Source organism: Phocoena sinus, chromosome 13, assembly GCF_008692025.1.
Source record: "Phocoena sinus isolate mPhoSin1 chromosome 13, mPhoSin1.pri, whole genome shotgun sequence".
NCBI lineage: Eukaryota > Metazoa > Chordata > Mammalia > Artiodactyla > Phocoenidae > Phocoena > Phocoena sinus.
In genome coordinates this window covers 29,610,074-29,626,150 of record NC_045775.1, presented here as the reverse complement: position 1 = coordinate 29,626,150, position 16,077 = coordinate 29,610,074, and the positions used below count along the sequence as shown (strand labels likewise).

Here is a 16,077-nt window from a genome sequence, read left to right as displayed (position 1 = left end):
TACCAAGGAGATAAGGACTCCTCAAGCTCTATAGGTCTTTGAATCTCTTCATTCTTAGTAAGTGTTGTGACTGGTTATATTTCCATGAGGTTTCGTTTGCTTCCTTGCAATCATCTGGAGCCTAGTCATGATCCAGTGTGGAATAATATAATAAGCAGCAGTCATAGCCTTGCTGTTTTTGTCATATAGCTGGGTTAACTGAGTCAAGACTGAGTGCTTGCTTTCTTTTTCTTTTTCTCTCATTGAAGTATAATTGACTTGCAATATTATATTAGTTTCAGGTATACAACATAGTGGTTTGATATTTTAATATATTACAAAATGATCACCAAGGGAGTTGGATTTTATCTCAGTATAAGAATACACTTTTTAAAAAGAGGGTGAGGATGCATTCTTACTTGGTTTGGCTTAATTTATTTTTTATTAAGGTATAATTTACATACAGTGAAATTCACCTTTTTGGTGTTTTCATAAACACATACAGTCTTGTTACTAATACCCTTTGTAGTTAACCCCTCCTTCCCTACTCTAATCCCCTGGCAACCACTAATATGTTTTCTGTTCCTACAGTTTTGCCTTTTTGAGAAAATCATATCAATTCCAGAATCGTACAGAATGTAGTCTTTTGAATCTAGGGTCTCCCGTTTAGCATTATGCATTTGAGATTCTTATATGTTGCTGTGTGTCAGTAGTTCATTCCTTGTTCTTGTTGAGTAGTATTCCATTGAATGGATGTACCACTCCTTGGTAACATCACTAGCTACCAAAGTAGGCAAAGGCAGTTGAGTATATCTGAGGATGGTGTAGAAATGATTTAGGCTTATTTATTTATTTATTATTTTTTATTTTTGGCTGCATTGGGTCTTTGTTGCTGTGCGCAGGCTTTCTCTAGTTGTGGCAAGCGGGGGCTGCTCGTTTCGGTGCATGGGCTTCTCATTGTCGTGGCTTCTCTTGTTCCGGAGCACGGGTTTTAGGTGCGCGGGCTTCAGTAGTTGTGGCACATGGGCTCAGTAGCTGTGGCTTGCGGGCTCTAGGGCACAGACTCAGTAGTTGTGGCACACGGGCTTAGTTGCTCTGCAGCATGTGAGGTCTTCCCAGACCAGGGCTTGAACCTGTGTCCCCTGCATTGGCAGGTGGATTCTTAACCACTGCGCCACCAGGGAAGTCCTTTATCATCTTTTTGAAAGATTCGGCTTCTACCAAATGATGAATTGAAGCTTTACAGGGCCTAGGAGGTTTTCATCTAAAGAATGTCTTAAAAAAAGAATGCTTGAGGTTTTCATTTAATAACTAGTGAAGGAAATAGATTTGGCTTGGGATTATTTCTTTTTTTTTTTCTTTACTTGTTCCTGAAGTAAAAATTCAGTTTATTCATGTTTATGACACATTACTCAGAAGGCAAAGTGTTTCACATCATAGATTTCACTTCTAGCTCCTTGGAATGTTCATTTCTTTGACTGTAAAGAGAGACTAGACCGGAAAGCCACGTAATGCTTAGGCAACTAAACTAAGGATGGAGCAGGTGGGGTGGGCAGTGCTAACGTCATCCTCCCAGGGATGGGCACAAGGGGGCTGTTAACCACAAGCTGACTGTGTAGAACTGTTAGCTAGGAGTGCGGAGCAGCCGTCCTGGACCCTCGGGCCATTGTGGGCTTCAGTCATCCCCACCACACAGGTACAGCAACGCTTTCTGGTAGTCGCCCTTGATGTCTTGCTGAATGTAGTAGTACAGGGACTTGCCATACGTTTTCTTGAATTCAGATCTAATTTTCTACATGTCCACTTCACTGTGGTAGATCATGATTCTAATCAGGACCTTATCACGAGTGCCCTTGCCCTTCATGGAGTCGTACAGTCTGTCAGCAAAATACAGGGGCTTGTTCTGAATGCACTGGACTAGGTTCAGGAGGGCATTTTCCAGGTCTCCTTTGACCTCCTTGTTGATACTCTCCAGCATGTCATAAGGGCTGTAGCTCTTATACCTTTCAAATACTTTCTGGAGGTGGTACACACTCTGCTCGGTCATGATGCTGATCCACTTGGGAACATCAGTTCCTCTCCTCTTCTGCCAGCATCATAGAGATCCCCGGCATCTTGGTCAGTCAGTTCATAATCAATGACAGAGCCATCCTCTGCTCTTCGACCCTTCGATAGGGCAACCATCAGCTTGCGGAAGTCACGAGATGTGTCGGAAATGATATCCTTCTCCAGATTGGTCTTGTACATTTCCTTGTCGATTCCGTTGATTTCCTGCAGCTCCTGGTTGGTCCTTGAGCAGATGAACCTCATCATTCCCCACCCCTTCATGGAGGCTTTCAGCTTGGAAGCGTCATACTGAGCAAGTGTTTTCAGTAGGCCCCAAATCACTGTTTCCTGGTGGCCGGACAAGGCTGACTTCAGTGCTGTTGCAAGTTCCCTTTTGGTCCTTCTCTGGTAGGCGAAGGCAATATCCTGTCTCTGTTCATTGCTGCGGTAGGTCAAAATGTTGATGATGGTGACCTCATCCACACCCTTAGTCTTGATGGCCATTTCAATGTTCACAGCATCCCGCTCAGCATCAAAGTTGGTGTACGCTTTGACTGACCCGTATGCACTTGGAGGTGTGGAGTGATCACCCTCCAAGCTGAACTTGTAGAGAATTTCATGAACGGTAGACATTTTGAAAGAAGCTGGGCCGGCTATGGTGCGCTGCGAGCGTTGCCAGGTGCAGAGCAGGGATTATTTCTTATCTATCTACTCTTTACCAGATCGGCTTTTTTTTTTTTTTTTGAATCATTGTTCCTGGGCATTTTGTTCTAATTCTGATATGGTGCTTCATAATACTTTTGACTCTTGACTCAGGACTCTTGATTTGTCCTGAAGGAAGATTCTCAGTTTACCTAAAAATTGGGGAAAAGTCTTTATTTTAGTTCTGAAATTCTCAGGGAAATCTAGTAGCAATAATGAATTTATATTAGAGTTTTGTTATGGAAATTAAACTTAAAAACAGAATTTCCATTGTCCTAAAACATACCTTACAGTGTAGTGTTCTTAATCTTATAAATTTTTTTGGACATTTTTAATGAATTGAGATACCCTCTAATGTATAAAACGTCAGTTTTTTTATGATTTAATGTTTTCCAGATGAAGGTAATGAAACAGAGGTGCAGCCACAACAAAACAGCCAGTTAATGTGGAAACAAGGTCGACAACTACTCAGACAGTAAGTATCTCATGAAAGTATCTGCTGTGAAAAAGCTTCTTTGAATTACTGTTCCTTTTTCATATTAAATACTTTTTCCCCTATGGAGGAATTTATTTTTTCATTAAATATTAGTAAGAATTATTAAGAATAAGTTCTCTCTCCATAATTTTAGCTTTATCAGGAAGTGTACAGTTTAAAGCTTCTAATTTATATATGCTTAAATTTAGTTTAAAGAATTCTATATATACCCTTAAAGTTACTCTTTTCCTTGTACCTTGTACACATGAATATACATATGTTTTAATATAAGTCTAATCATGTAATTTTTGTGTTATGTTTTTAAACTTTATTTTAAATAGATGGAAGAACTTCTTGGATTTCCCAAGTTTGTAAATTTTATGCTAACATATAGTTTCTCCTATAAAATGTGAACTTGAGAGTATAAGGAGGGATCAAAGCTAGGTTGAGGTTCAGATGTCAGGCAGTGGGCTAGACTCACTCACCAGCTCAGTGCCTGACCCTTGCATATCACATTTGAAATTGGTATTTTGATTTGTGCCTGACTACAATGAAATTTGCAACCTGGTTTAAACTTTTGCGGTTGCTTGTGAATAGTCTAAACCTGTGGTTTCCAGAGCAGATTGCATGCCAGCCATTTCTTTTGATGATGGGAAGAGAATATTAAAGTGTCTCCTTACATCTATTTTTAATCTCCTCAAAGTGAGAAGGAAATGAGACTTCATTACTATTTATTTATTTATGTTTTAAATTTTATTTTTTTTTATACAGCAGGTTCTTATTATCTATTTTATACATATTAATGTATATATGTCAATCCCAATCTCCCAATTCATCCCTCCCCCGCCACTTTCCCCACATGGTGTCCGTACATTTGTTCTCTACATCTGTGTCTCGTATTTATGCCTTGCAAACTGGTTCATCTGTACCATTTTTTGAGAATCCACATATATGTGTTAATATATGATATCTGTTTTTCTCTTTCTGACTTACTTCACTCTGTATGACAGTCTCTAGGTCCATCAATGTCTCTACAAATGACCCAATTTCATTCCTTTTTATGGCTGAGTAATATTCCATTGTATATATGTACCAGATCTTCTTTAACTATTCGTCTGTCAGTGGGCATTTAGGTTGCTTCCATGACCTGGCTATTGTAAATAGTGCTGCAATGAACACTGGGGTGCATGTGTCTTTTTGAATTATGGTTTTCTCTGGGTGTATGCCCAGTAGTGGGATTGCTGAGTCATATGGTGATTCTATTTTTAGTTTTTTAAGGAATCTCCATACTCTTCTCCATAGTGGCTGTATCAGTTTACATTCCCACCAACAGTGCAAGAGGGTTCCTTTTTTCCCACACCCTCAGCAGCATTTGCTGTTTCTAGATTTTCGGATGATGCCCATTCTGACCAGTGTGAGGTGATACCTCATTGTAGTTGTGATTTGCATTTCTCTAATGATTAGTGATGTTGAGCAGCTTCTCATATGCCTCTTGGCCATCTGTATGTCTTCTTTGGAGAAAAGTCTGTTTAGGTCTTCTGCCCATTTTTGGAATGGGTTGTTTGTTTTTTTAATATTGAGCTGCGTGGACTGTTTATATATTTTGGAGATTAATCCTTTGTTGATTTGTTAGCAAATATTTTCTCCCATTCTGAGGGTTGTCTTTTCATCTTGTTTATAGTTTCCTTTGCTGTAAAAAAGCTTTCAAGTTTCATTAGGTCCCATTTGCTTGTTTTTGTTTTTATTTCCATTACTGTAGGAGGTGGGTCAAAGAAGATCTTGCTGTGATTTATATCAACGAGGCTTCTTCCTGTGTTTTCCTGTAGGGGTTTTATAGTGCTGTGTCTTAAATTTCGGTCTTTAATCCATTTTGAGTTGATTTTTGTGTATGGTGTCAGGGAGTGTTCTAATTTCATTCTTTTACATGTAGCTGTCCAGTTTAACCAGTACCACTTATTGAAGAGACTGTCTTTTCTCCATTGTATATCTTTGCCTCTTTTGTCATACATTAGTTGACCATAGGTGTGTGGGTTTATCTCTGGGTTTTCTATCCTCTTCCATTGATCTATATTTCTGTTTTTGTGCCAGTACCATACTGTCTTGATTACTGTAGCTTTGTAGTATAGTCTGAAGTCAGGGAGTCTGATTCCTCCAGCTCCATTTCTTTCCCTCAAGATTGCTTTGGCTATTTGAGGTCTTTTGTGTCTCCATACAAATGTTAGATTTTTTGTTCTAGTTCTGTAAAAAATGCAATTGGTAGTTTGATAGGGATTGCATTGACTCTGTAGATTGCTTTGGGTAGTATAGTCATTTTCACAATATTGATTCTTCCAATCCAAGAACATAGTATATCTCTCCATCTGTTTGTGTCATCTTTGATTTCTTTCATCAATGTCTTATAGTTTTCTGCATACAGGTCATTTGTCTCCTTAGGTAGGTTTATTCCTAGTTATTTTATTCTTTTTGTTGCAGTGGTGAATGGGATTGTTTCCTTAATTTCTCTTTCTGATATTTTGTTGTTAGTGTATAGGAATGCAAGAGATTTCTGTGCATTAATTTTGTATCCTGCAGCTTTACCAAATTTATTGATTAGCTCTAGTAGTTTTCTGGTGGCATCTTTAGGATTCTGTATGTATAGTATCATGTCACCTGCAAACAGTGACAATTTTACTTCTCCTTTTCCGATTTGGATTCCTTTTATTTCTTTTTATTCTCTGATTGCCATGGTTAGGACTATGTTGAATAATAGTGGCGAGAGTGGACATCCTTGTCTTGTTCCTGATCTTAGAGGAAATGCTTTCAGTTTTTCACCATTGCGAATGTTTGCTGTGGGTTTGTCATATATGGCCTTTATTATGTTGAGGTAGGTTCCCTCTATGCCCACTTTCTGGAGAGTTTTTATCGTAAATGGGTGTTGAATTTTGTCAAAAGCTTTTTCTGCATCTATTGAGATTATCATATGGTTTTTATTCTTCAGTTTGTTAATATGGTTTGTCACATTGATTGATGTGCGTATATTGAAGAATCCTTGCATCCCTGGGATAAATCCCACTTGATCATGGTGTATGATCCTTTTAATGTGTTGTTGGATTCTGTTTGCTAGTATTTTGTTGAGGATTTTGCATCTATATTCATCAGTGATATTGGTCTGTAATTTTCTTTTTTTGTAGTATCTTTGTCTGGTTTTGGTATCAGGGTGATGGTGGCCTCATAGAATGAGTTTCGGAGTGTTCTTCCTCTGCAATTTTTTGGAAGAGATTGAGAAGGATGGGTGTTAGCTCTTCTCTAAATGTTTGATAGAATTCACCTGTGAAGCCATCTGGTCCTGGACTTTTGTTTGTTGGAAGATTTTAAATCATAGTTTCAATTTTATTACTGGTGATTGGTCTGTTCATATTTTCTATTTCTTCCTGATTCAGTCTTGGAAGGTTATACCTTTCTAAGAATTTGTCCATTTCTTCCAGGTTGTCTATTTTATTGGCATAGAGTTGCTTGTAGTAGTCTCTTAGGATGGTTTGTATTTCTGTGGTGTCTGTTGTAACTTCTCCTTTTTCATTTCTAATTTTATTGATTTGAGTCTTCTCCCTCTCTTGATGAGTCTGGCTAATGATTTATCAATTTTATCTTCTCACAGAACCAGCTTTTAATTTTATTGATCTTTGCTATTGTTTTCTTTGTTTCTATTTCATTTACTTCTGCTCTGATCTTTATGATTTCTTTCCTTCTGCTAACTTCGGGTTTTGTTTGTTCTTCTTTCTCTAGTTCCTTTAGGTGTAAGGTTAGATTGTTTACTTGAGATTTTTCTTGTTTCTTGAGGTGAGATTGAATTGCTCTAAACTTCCCTCTTAGAACTGCTTTTGCTACATCCCATAGGTTTTTGGATCGTTGTGTTTTCGTTGTCATTAGTCTCCAGGTATTTTTTGATTTCCTCTTTGATTTCTTCAGTGATCTCTTGGTTATTTAGTAACGTATTGTTTGGCCTCCCTGTGTTTGTATTTTTGCGTTTTTCCCCTGTAACTTATTTCTAATCTCATAGCATTGTGGTCGGAAAAGATGCTTGATATGATTTCAGTTTTCTTAAATTTACCGAGGCTTGATTTGTGACCCAAGATGTGATCTATCCTGGAGAATGTTCCATGTGCACTTGAGAAGAAAGTGTAATCTGCTGTTTTGGGATGGAATGTCCTATAAATATCAATTAAATCTATCTGATCTATTGTGTCATTTAAAGCTTGTGTTTCCTTATTAATTTTCTGTCTGGTTGATCTGTCCATTAGTGTAAGTGAGGTGTAAAAGTCCCCCACTATTATTGTGTTACTGTCGATTTCCTCTTTTATAGCTGTTAGCAGTTGCCTTATGTATTGAGGTGCTCCTATGTTGGGTGCATTTATAATTGTTATATCTTCTTCTTGGATTGATCCCTTGATCATTATGTAGTGTCTTTCCTTGTCTCTTGTAACATTCTTTATTTTAAAGTCTATTTTATCTGATATGAGTTTTGCTACTCCAGCTTTCTTTTGATTTCCATTTGCGTGGAATATCATTTGCATCCCTTCACTTTCAGTCTGTGTGTCCCTAGGTCTGAAGTGGGTCTCTTGTAGACAGCTTATAGATGGGTCTTGTTCTTGTATCCATTCAGCAAGCCTGTGTCTTTTGGTTGGAGCATTTAATCCGTTCATATTTAAGGTAATTATCGATATGTATGTTCCTGTTACCATTTTCTTAATTGTTTTGGGTTTGTTTTTGTAGGTCCTTTTCTTCTCTTGTGTTTCCCACTTAGAGAAGTTCCTTTAGCATTTGTTGTAGAGGTGGTTTGGTGGGGCTGAATTCTCTTAGCTTTTGCTTGTCTGTAAAGGTTTTGATTTCTCCGTTGAATCTGAATGAGATCCTTGCTGGGTAGAGTAATCTTGGTTGTAGGTTCTTCCCTTTCATCACTTTAAGTATATCATGCCACTCCCTTCTGGCTTGTAGAGTTTCTGCTGAGAAGTCAGCTGTTAACTTTATGGGAGTTCCCTTGTATGTTATTTGTCATTTTTCTCTTGTTGCTTTGAACAATTTTTCTTTGTCTTTAATTTTTGTCAGTTTGATTACTATGTGTCTCGGCATGTTTCTCCTTGGATTTTTCTTGCCTGTGGCTCTCTGCAATTCCTGGACTTGGGTGGCTATTTCCTTTCCCATATTAGGGAAGTTTTTGACTATAATCTCTTCAGATATTTTCTTGAGTCCTTTGTCTCTCTCTTCTCCTTTGGGGGCCCCTATAATGCGAATGTAGGTGCATTTAATGTTGTCCCAGAGGTCTCTTAGGCTGTCTTCATTTCTTTTCATTCTTTTTTTTACTGTATTCTGCGGCAGTGAATTCTACCATTCTGTCTTCCAGGTCACTTGTCTGTTCTTCCGCCTCAGTTATTCTGCTATTGATTCCTTCTAGTATGTTTTTCATTTCAGTTATTGTAGTGTTCATCTCTGTTTGTTTGTTCTTTAATTCTTGTAGGTCTTTGTTAAACATTTCTTACATCTTCTTGATCTTTGCCTCCATTCTTTTTCTGAGTTCCTGGATCATCTTCACTATCATTATTCTGAATTCTTTTTCTGGAAATTTGCCTATCTCCACTTCATTTCATTGTTTTTCTGGGTTTGTATCTTGTTCCTTCATCGGGAACATAGCCCTCTGCCTTTTCTTTTTCCTTTTTTTTTTTTTTGCGGTATGCGGGCCTGTCGCTGTTGTGGCCTCTCCGGCTGCAGAGCACAGGCTCCGGACACGCAGCCTCAGTGGCCATGGCTCACAGGCCCAGCCGCTCTGCGGCATGTGGGATCTTCCCGGACCGGGGCACGAACCCATGTCCCCTGCATCGGCAGGCGGACTCTCAACCACTGCACCACCAGGGAAGCCCCTGCCTTTTCATTTTGTCTGTCTTTCTTTGAATGTGGTTTTCGTTCCACAGGCTGCAGGGTTGTGGTTCTTGCTTCTGCTGTGTGCCCTCTGGTGGATGAGGCTACCTAAGAGGCTTGCACAAGCTTCCTGATGGGAGGGACTGGTGGTGTGTAGAGCTGGGTTTGCTCTGGTGGGAACAACTCAGTAAAACTTTAACTTCCTTGTTTGCTGTTGGGTGGGGTTGCATTCCCTCCCTGTTGGTTATTTGGCCTGAGGTGACCCAGCACTGGAGCCTGCCTGGCTCTTTGGTTGGGCTAAGGGTGGACTCTGGAGGGCTCATGCCAAGGAGTACTTCCCAGATCTTTAGCTGCCAGTGTCCTTGTCCCTGCGGTGAGCCACAGCCACCCCCTGCCTCTGCAGGAGACCCTCCAACACTAGCAGGCAGGTCTGGTTCAGTCTCCTGTGGGGTCACTGCTCCTTCCCCCTGGGTACTGACATGCACACTACTTTGTGTGTGCCCTCCAAGAGTGGAGTCTCTGTTTCCTCCAGTCCTGTCGAAGTCCTGCAATCAAATCCCGCTAGCCTTTAAAGTCTGATTCTCTGGGAATTCCTCCTCCTTTCGCTTGACCCCCAGTTTGGGAAGCCTGATGTGGGGCTCAGAATGTTCGCTCCAGTGGGTGGACTTCTGTGGTGTAATTGTTCTCCAGTTTGTGAGTCATCCACCCAGCGGTTGTGGGATTTGATTTTATTGTGATTGCGCCCCTCCTACCGTCTCACTGCGGCTTCTCCTTTGTCTTTGGATGTGGGGTATCTTTTTTGGTGAGTTCCAGTGTCTTCCTCTTGATGACTGTTCAGCAGTTAGTTGGGATTCTGGTGCTCTTTGCAAGAGGGAGTGAGCTCACGTCCTTCTACTCCATCATCTTGAACCAGTCGCTCCTCCGGTCTGTTTTTCAAAGTTACTAGATTTTTTTCCAACTTTACTCTGCTTTCCTCATAGTAAGTACAGCGGTGAACCATATAATAAAATTTTATAAACTTGAACCACAGTCATCCCAAAGGCCCTCATGAGCTCCAGTCTCCAGTGAGTTCCGTCTCCAGCTGAATTTAGTCTCCAGAGACTTCATTACTATTTAATAAATGGGTTTTCACTTTGGTCTTAAATGTGATTTATGCAGTTTCCTTTTATAAATAAATAAGTTCTTAAAGTGCTGATTTTGTTTTTTTTAATGACAAGTGGTTATCATAGTGAGCAATCCAAGAAATATCTTTTAAAAGACTCGTAATCTGCCTCTCAAAGGTGACATTTTATTAATGAATAAAGAAGTAACTATTTAGTAAAGCCAACTTATCTATGGAATGAGCAGTTTTGGAAACGGTTATATGTAATGTGATTTTGTTGCCAAAGTGAGTTATGTATCAAGTATTATTTGTTAAAAATAGAAAAGCATAATACCTTTGTGTTTGTTTGCAAGAACCAACTGATTAAAATCGGGAACTTTTGAAATTTACTATCCAAATTTTAATCAAAAATTTTCTATAGATACTGGATAGGATTGAAAAATGAGTACCTTGACTTGATAGGATACATTTATTCCATTTTGGTTACATGTCTTTGTGAGGTATCTCTTTGACCTATAATAACTCTTAATAAAAGTGATCTTAGATCAGACTGGTTATCTTATTGATCTTTGTTTTCTCTTTCATCTCATAGACTTGATACTTACCTCTAAGTTAATGCTTGTAAGTTAATGGTAGACATTTGTCTATCATGTTTATTAATGACATTATTAGTGGCATTTGCCTTTTTCATGTTCTTGCCACTACCACTTTTCATCTTTTTTGGTCATCTTTGTTGTTAATAGATACTGAGCGCCTTCTATATGCCAGACACTGTTCTAGGTGTGTCTCTTTTAGGAGAAGGAAAACTGAGGTTCAGGAGAATTAATGTTACACAGGAAGAAGGTGGAAGAAATGGGCTTTGAACCCAGGTGTAACTCTCCATACAAAGCCTATTCTCTGTTTTCTATGCTGCTGCCTCTCTGCAGCACACACACCCCTGGAGACCCACTCATCTCACATCCCACAATTGAGTTGTGGTCTATTTTTATTTTAGAGCTGTCGTCAGGATAGAAGCTTCCCTTCTGTGGAAGTGACTCTTTGGAATATACTGTCTTTTTTATGTCATGGAGGAAACCATACATGCTAGAAACTTTGTATGTCATAGAGATATATGCTAGAAACTTTCTCTCTAGATTTCAATTTATCCAATGATAGTTTAATATCAGAAGTGTAAAAAGACTATTGGTTATTGTAGTTACTATTATAAAATAGTAATTCAGTAGAATCTGAGAGTGAGTTTACTCCAGCCCTGCCTAGAAGAAAGAATGTGCCATTAGGTATATTAAGGAATAGCTTCTTCTTATGATAAATGAATGGTGTATTGTATAGTTCTTTGATTTTTCTCAGTGACCATAGAGGCTGGTACTGCAAGAGACAGCTCCATCTGCAGCTGGAAGATTATTTATTAGCAAGTCTTACTAGCATAGTACTGTACTGTTAAGTCTTATGCAGGCATATGAATTTAAAGAAATGTTTTTATTTACATATTCAGTAATAGAATACTGATTCCGATATGACTGAATTGTAAAGATCCTCTTCACACGCAGGTATCTACAGGAGGTGGGTTACACAGATACTATTCTAGATGTGAAATCCAAACGAGTGCGAGCTTTGTTGGGCTTTTCAAGTGATGTCACTGACAGGGAAGATGACAAAAATCAGGACTCAGTTATAAATGGCACAGAGGCTGAAGTTAAAGAGACAGCAATGATTGGGTAAGTATTTTGTCTGGAAAGTGGTTTGGCTGTAGTTTTAGTTCTTATTAATGTTTTTGGCTTATGGGTGACACTTGTGATACTTGTACTTTTAGATACTGCTACAGAAGTAATTTAATGATAAAGTTTAATAAGAAAATTAAAATTTTATTTGGTAGTAGATAACACCATAGGGATTAGAGTTATTATTTATGATTACTTTAAGAATATTTTTATTTAAGATTTTTTAATTGCAATTTATGGATTTAATATAGATTTTAATATCTTGAAGCTCAGTCACTATTAGAACTTCATAAAAGATCTTATTTGGAAATCACTTCAAATCAGTACGAGTGAAATTTCATTCCTGGTGACGCAGAAATCATATAAATACTTAATTCTTTTGATGTAAACCTTTTCTTAACCACTTTCATGTATCTAGTAATGCTGTTACTCATCTTCCCCTTGAAAAGTATCTATTTCAAGTATATATTTTTCAATAGAATGAAGAATTCAGTAGCAGAAATTGTTTTTTGCTTTTTGGATCATGTATCATACAATTATATGTAATTCTGCTTAAAATGAACATGGACAGTTAAATAAGGAGATTCTTCTTTATTGAAAAAAGTTGACATGATTCTTAAAGAAATAAAAAGCTAAATTCTTAAAGAAATAAAAAGCCAAAGATTCTTTGAAAGTCCGAGTATGATGTTACTTTATTTTAACTCATGTTTAGGCTGGAAGGATGGTTTTTTTTTTTTTTTTTTTTATGCGTTACGCGGGCCTCTCACTGCTGTGGCCCCCCCCGTTGCGGAGGACAGGCTCCGGACGCGCAGGCCCAGCGGCCATGGCTCACGGGCCCAGCCGCTCCGCGGCACGTGGGATCCTCCCAGACCGGGGCACGAACCCGTGTCCCCTGCATCGGCAGGCAGACTCTCAACCACTGCGCCACCAGGGAAGCCCTGGAAGGATGGTTTTAATTGAGCTCTATACATTTTCTAGTGAGAACATAGTTTCTGTTATTTGGAACATAAACTAAAATTATGGGGTTTAGGTAAAGGTTTAAAAATACGACTTTTATAAACAAATGTCACTGGAGCCTTCTTAAATGTATTCATTAATAGTTAAGACTATATAACTTGTTTTAATAAATGTAAGATGTAGATTCTCTGTGTGGAAATAGACAATGTAGGCATTAATCCTGGTTATATTTTTACCTAATGAATTAGCTCAAATTATTATAAAGACCCTCAGGAAAGACCACTCTAGTTGTCTTGTGTTTTGGCCTTGACCTCTCTTTTGAAACTGATAAAGGTATTATTCTGAATCTGACTTCTATAGGGATGGAGCATAGGTTGGAAAAAAACAAAAACGTAGCTCTGAGCAGATTTGAAATTTAAGATTTATCTGTTTTGAGAATTTTGCCCATAGTTGTGGCTAAATTTTTTCAGGAAAATGTCTTCTTATCTATAACATTTCCTAATGAGAGAAATCATTCTGTTCTGGCCATTAAGAAATTTTTTGTTAAAATTCTTTAGAGGGAACTAAAATAAAATCTTAACATATTTGAAAAGTCAATCGTTTCGAAAAGGTTTAACCAACAGGATCAAGTTTTGTAGTAATATTAATTTGACTAAAATATTGTTTTTAGTAACTTTATGCACACTTTGCTTTTTTCAACTCTTTAACTGTTCAGAAATGCAAGATTGCATCAGAGAAAAATGATGTGTTTACTAGTTATTTTCTTAGTTATGGAAACTTCTGTGTCAGAGGAAGAGTTGCAGAGAGGAAAAGAAATAGAAAAAAAACAGGTAGAGATAATAAGAAAAATATTTTTAAAAGAAATGCATTAAGGTTGGCTTAAAAATCAACATAATAGTGGATCAGAAGGGGGAGTTCTTTATATTGGATTGCCATTAATCTAAGTAGTAGATATGATTGCAAAGTACTTTTAAAAAAGTAGGCAGGGCTTCCCTGGTGGCGCAGTGGTTGAGAGTCTGCCTGCCAATGCAGGGGACACGGATTCGTGTCCCGGTCCGGGAAGATCCCACATGCCGTGGAGTGGCTGGGCCCGTGAGCCATGGCCGCTGAGCCTGCGCGTCTGGAGCCTGTGCTCCGCAACGGGAGAGGCCACAACAGTGAGAGGCCCACGTACCGCCAAAAAAAAAAAAAAAAAAAGAGTAGGCACTTCCTTCCTATATTGCTTTTCCAGTTAAAATCCATGGAAATGTAATAGATAAGAATCAGTGTAGATCATAATATGATTTGGGGGTGTCATAATACAATATAAACAGAAGTTAGTGCTGTATATCATGGATTAATTCTTATGTCGAGTTTAAAAAATTAACTGAGCAAGGTGTATATGTTTTAAACCAGAAAATCTGAGTTAACAGATTCTGCCTCCGTGCTGGATAATTTTAAATTCCTTGAAAGTGCAGCTGCAGATTTCAGTGATGAAGATGAAGATGATGACATTGATGGAAGAGAGAAAAGCATCATTGATACTTCAACGGTGAGTTGAATAACTCAGATATAAATATTTTTAGGGACCATTATGCATACTTTAATCCATACCCTTCAAATTCAACCCTTAACTTTGTTTTTCCATAAAAAAAAAAGTTTGGGGAAATTTAATCTAAATTCCCCATAAATTTGGGGAAATTTAATCTATATTCCCCATAAGTTTGGAGAAATTTAATCTAAAAGTTTTTGTATTGATTTCAAATTCAAGACTTTTTAGTATAGCAGCTTTTTCTTATGGGCCTTCATTCATTAGCTTTTTGTTAATTCATTAAACATTTCAACATTTTTGTAGGGTTAGTGAACATGGTAAATGTGTGTTATAACAATGCATTGTTTTTGGTGCTATAAGACAATAGAACTGACAGACCCATTATGGTGCCTGATGGTGACTGGCGTCAACTCTAATCGGTGTGGTTTTTGTTTCTCATGTCAGGGTTGCTTTGGTAGGCAAGTTCTACACGTTTTCAGAACTCTTCCATTAGATTTCTCCAAACTTGTTTAGGGTTATTCTGTGGTTTTGTTTAGATTTTTGTAAGTTTACTGTTTCCATGGTAGAGTCCTGGAATAAGAGGTATCTAAATTCTCCCTTCTCTTCCCTTCTTTATTCTATTCTCTTCTACCCTCTCCCCTTTTTAACCTCTCCCCTCTTTTCTTTCTCTCTTCATATTCCCTCTTCTCCTTCCTTCTCAGTCTTTCTCCTTCTCCTTCTTTTAAGTAAGAGATGAGGGTGTGCTTCTCTGTTTAGGAGAGTGTTCACATTTCCTCCTTCACATTTATTTAAGAAGAGGGAGGAGAAAGTAAGGTAGTGTAAATAAAGCAGACTGGAACGAGTCAAAGCCTTGGGCTAAAGTCCCAGTTCTGTCACTAATTATCTGTGCTTCTTAATCCTTCAGGCTTAGTTTTTCAGTTTGTAAAATGGGGATTCTAATAAATAACCATCTTATCCCCAGAGTATTTTGTGAGGAATAAATGAAACACTATGTATGAAAATGATATGTTTAACTATAAAGTGCTTTCTAAGTGTAATTTCTCTGTTCTCTTTATGTCCTCTGCTTTCATCAGAGACACTCAATTTACTACTTCCTGATTAATGTTTCCCTGGGCCACTATTCGGTAGTACTGTGCTAATACAGCCCTGCCATGGATATTGTTTGAACTTCACATAGTTACTCCCTCTTTTTATTATTCAAACAAGTAGTTATAGCACATGTTTAAATATACTGTAGTAAAAGAAAATGCCGAAACTTGTATGATAACTTTTCTCTGTCGTAATCATTTGGAAATTCTGTGCTGACTTGTGATTTCTATGGGATGACTGTACTGAGATACTATTTTTCCATCAGAATACGTTATTCATAACTCAGTGGTTAAATAATAGCTAATTATGATGCTTTAAGTTTTGTTGTTAGTCGTTATATCAGTGTAAATATTAAAAAATCTATAAGCTGTTTATTATAACTATCAAGTGTGGTCTTAATAGAAATTCCTAACTGTAAACTGGTTTCTTTTTAAATAATCGAATTCATAAATATCTTGACCTCCAGTTAGTGCAGATCATAGCAATTCTGTGACCAAGCAATGAAGGCACAGCTAATATAAGCATACTTAACCCCATTTAAATATTGGACCCAAAAATTTTTCTAGTTTTTCCTTTAGAAAAATATTTC

The 16,077-nt window shown here is 37.8% G+C and overlaps 1 protein-coding gene and 1 pseudogene across 2 annotated transcripts in view; one reads left to right on the top strand and one right to left on the bottom strand.

The window, feature by feature from the left end:
- STRN (striatin) overlaps positions 1-16,077 on the top strand; it is a 119,836-nt gene that overhangs the window by 53,255 nt on the left and 50,504 nt on the right. For both annotated transcript variants that reach the window (XM_032652588.1, XM_032652587.1), the window contains exons 4-6: positions 3,124-3,202; positions 11,741-11,908; positions 14,264-14,399. In XM_032652588.1, coding sequence (XP_032508479.1) covers positions 3,124-3,202; positions 11,741-11,908; positions 14,264-14,399 — 383 coding nt within the window. The remainder of the gene's footprint in view (positions 1-3,123; positions 3,203-11,740; positions 11,909-14,263; positions 14,400-16,077) is intronic.
- LOC116764209 lies at positions 1,617-2,702 on the bottom strand (annotated as a pseudogene).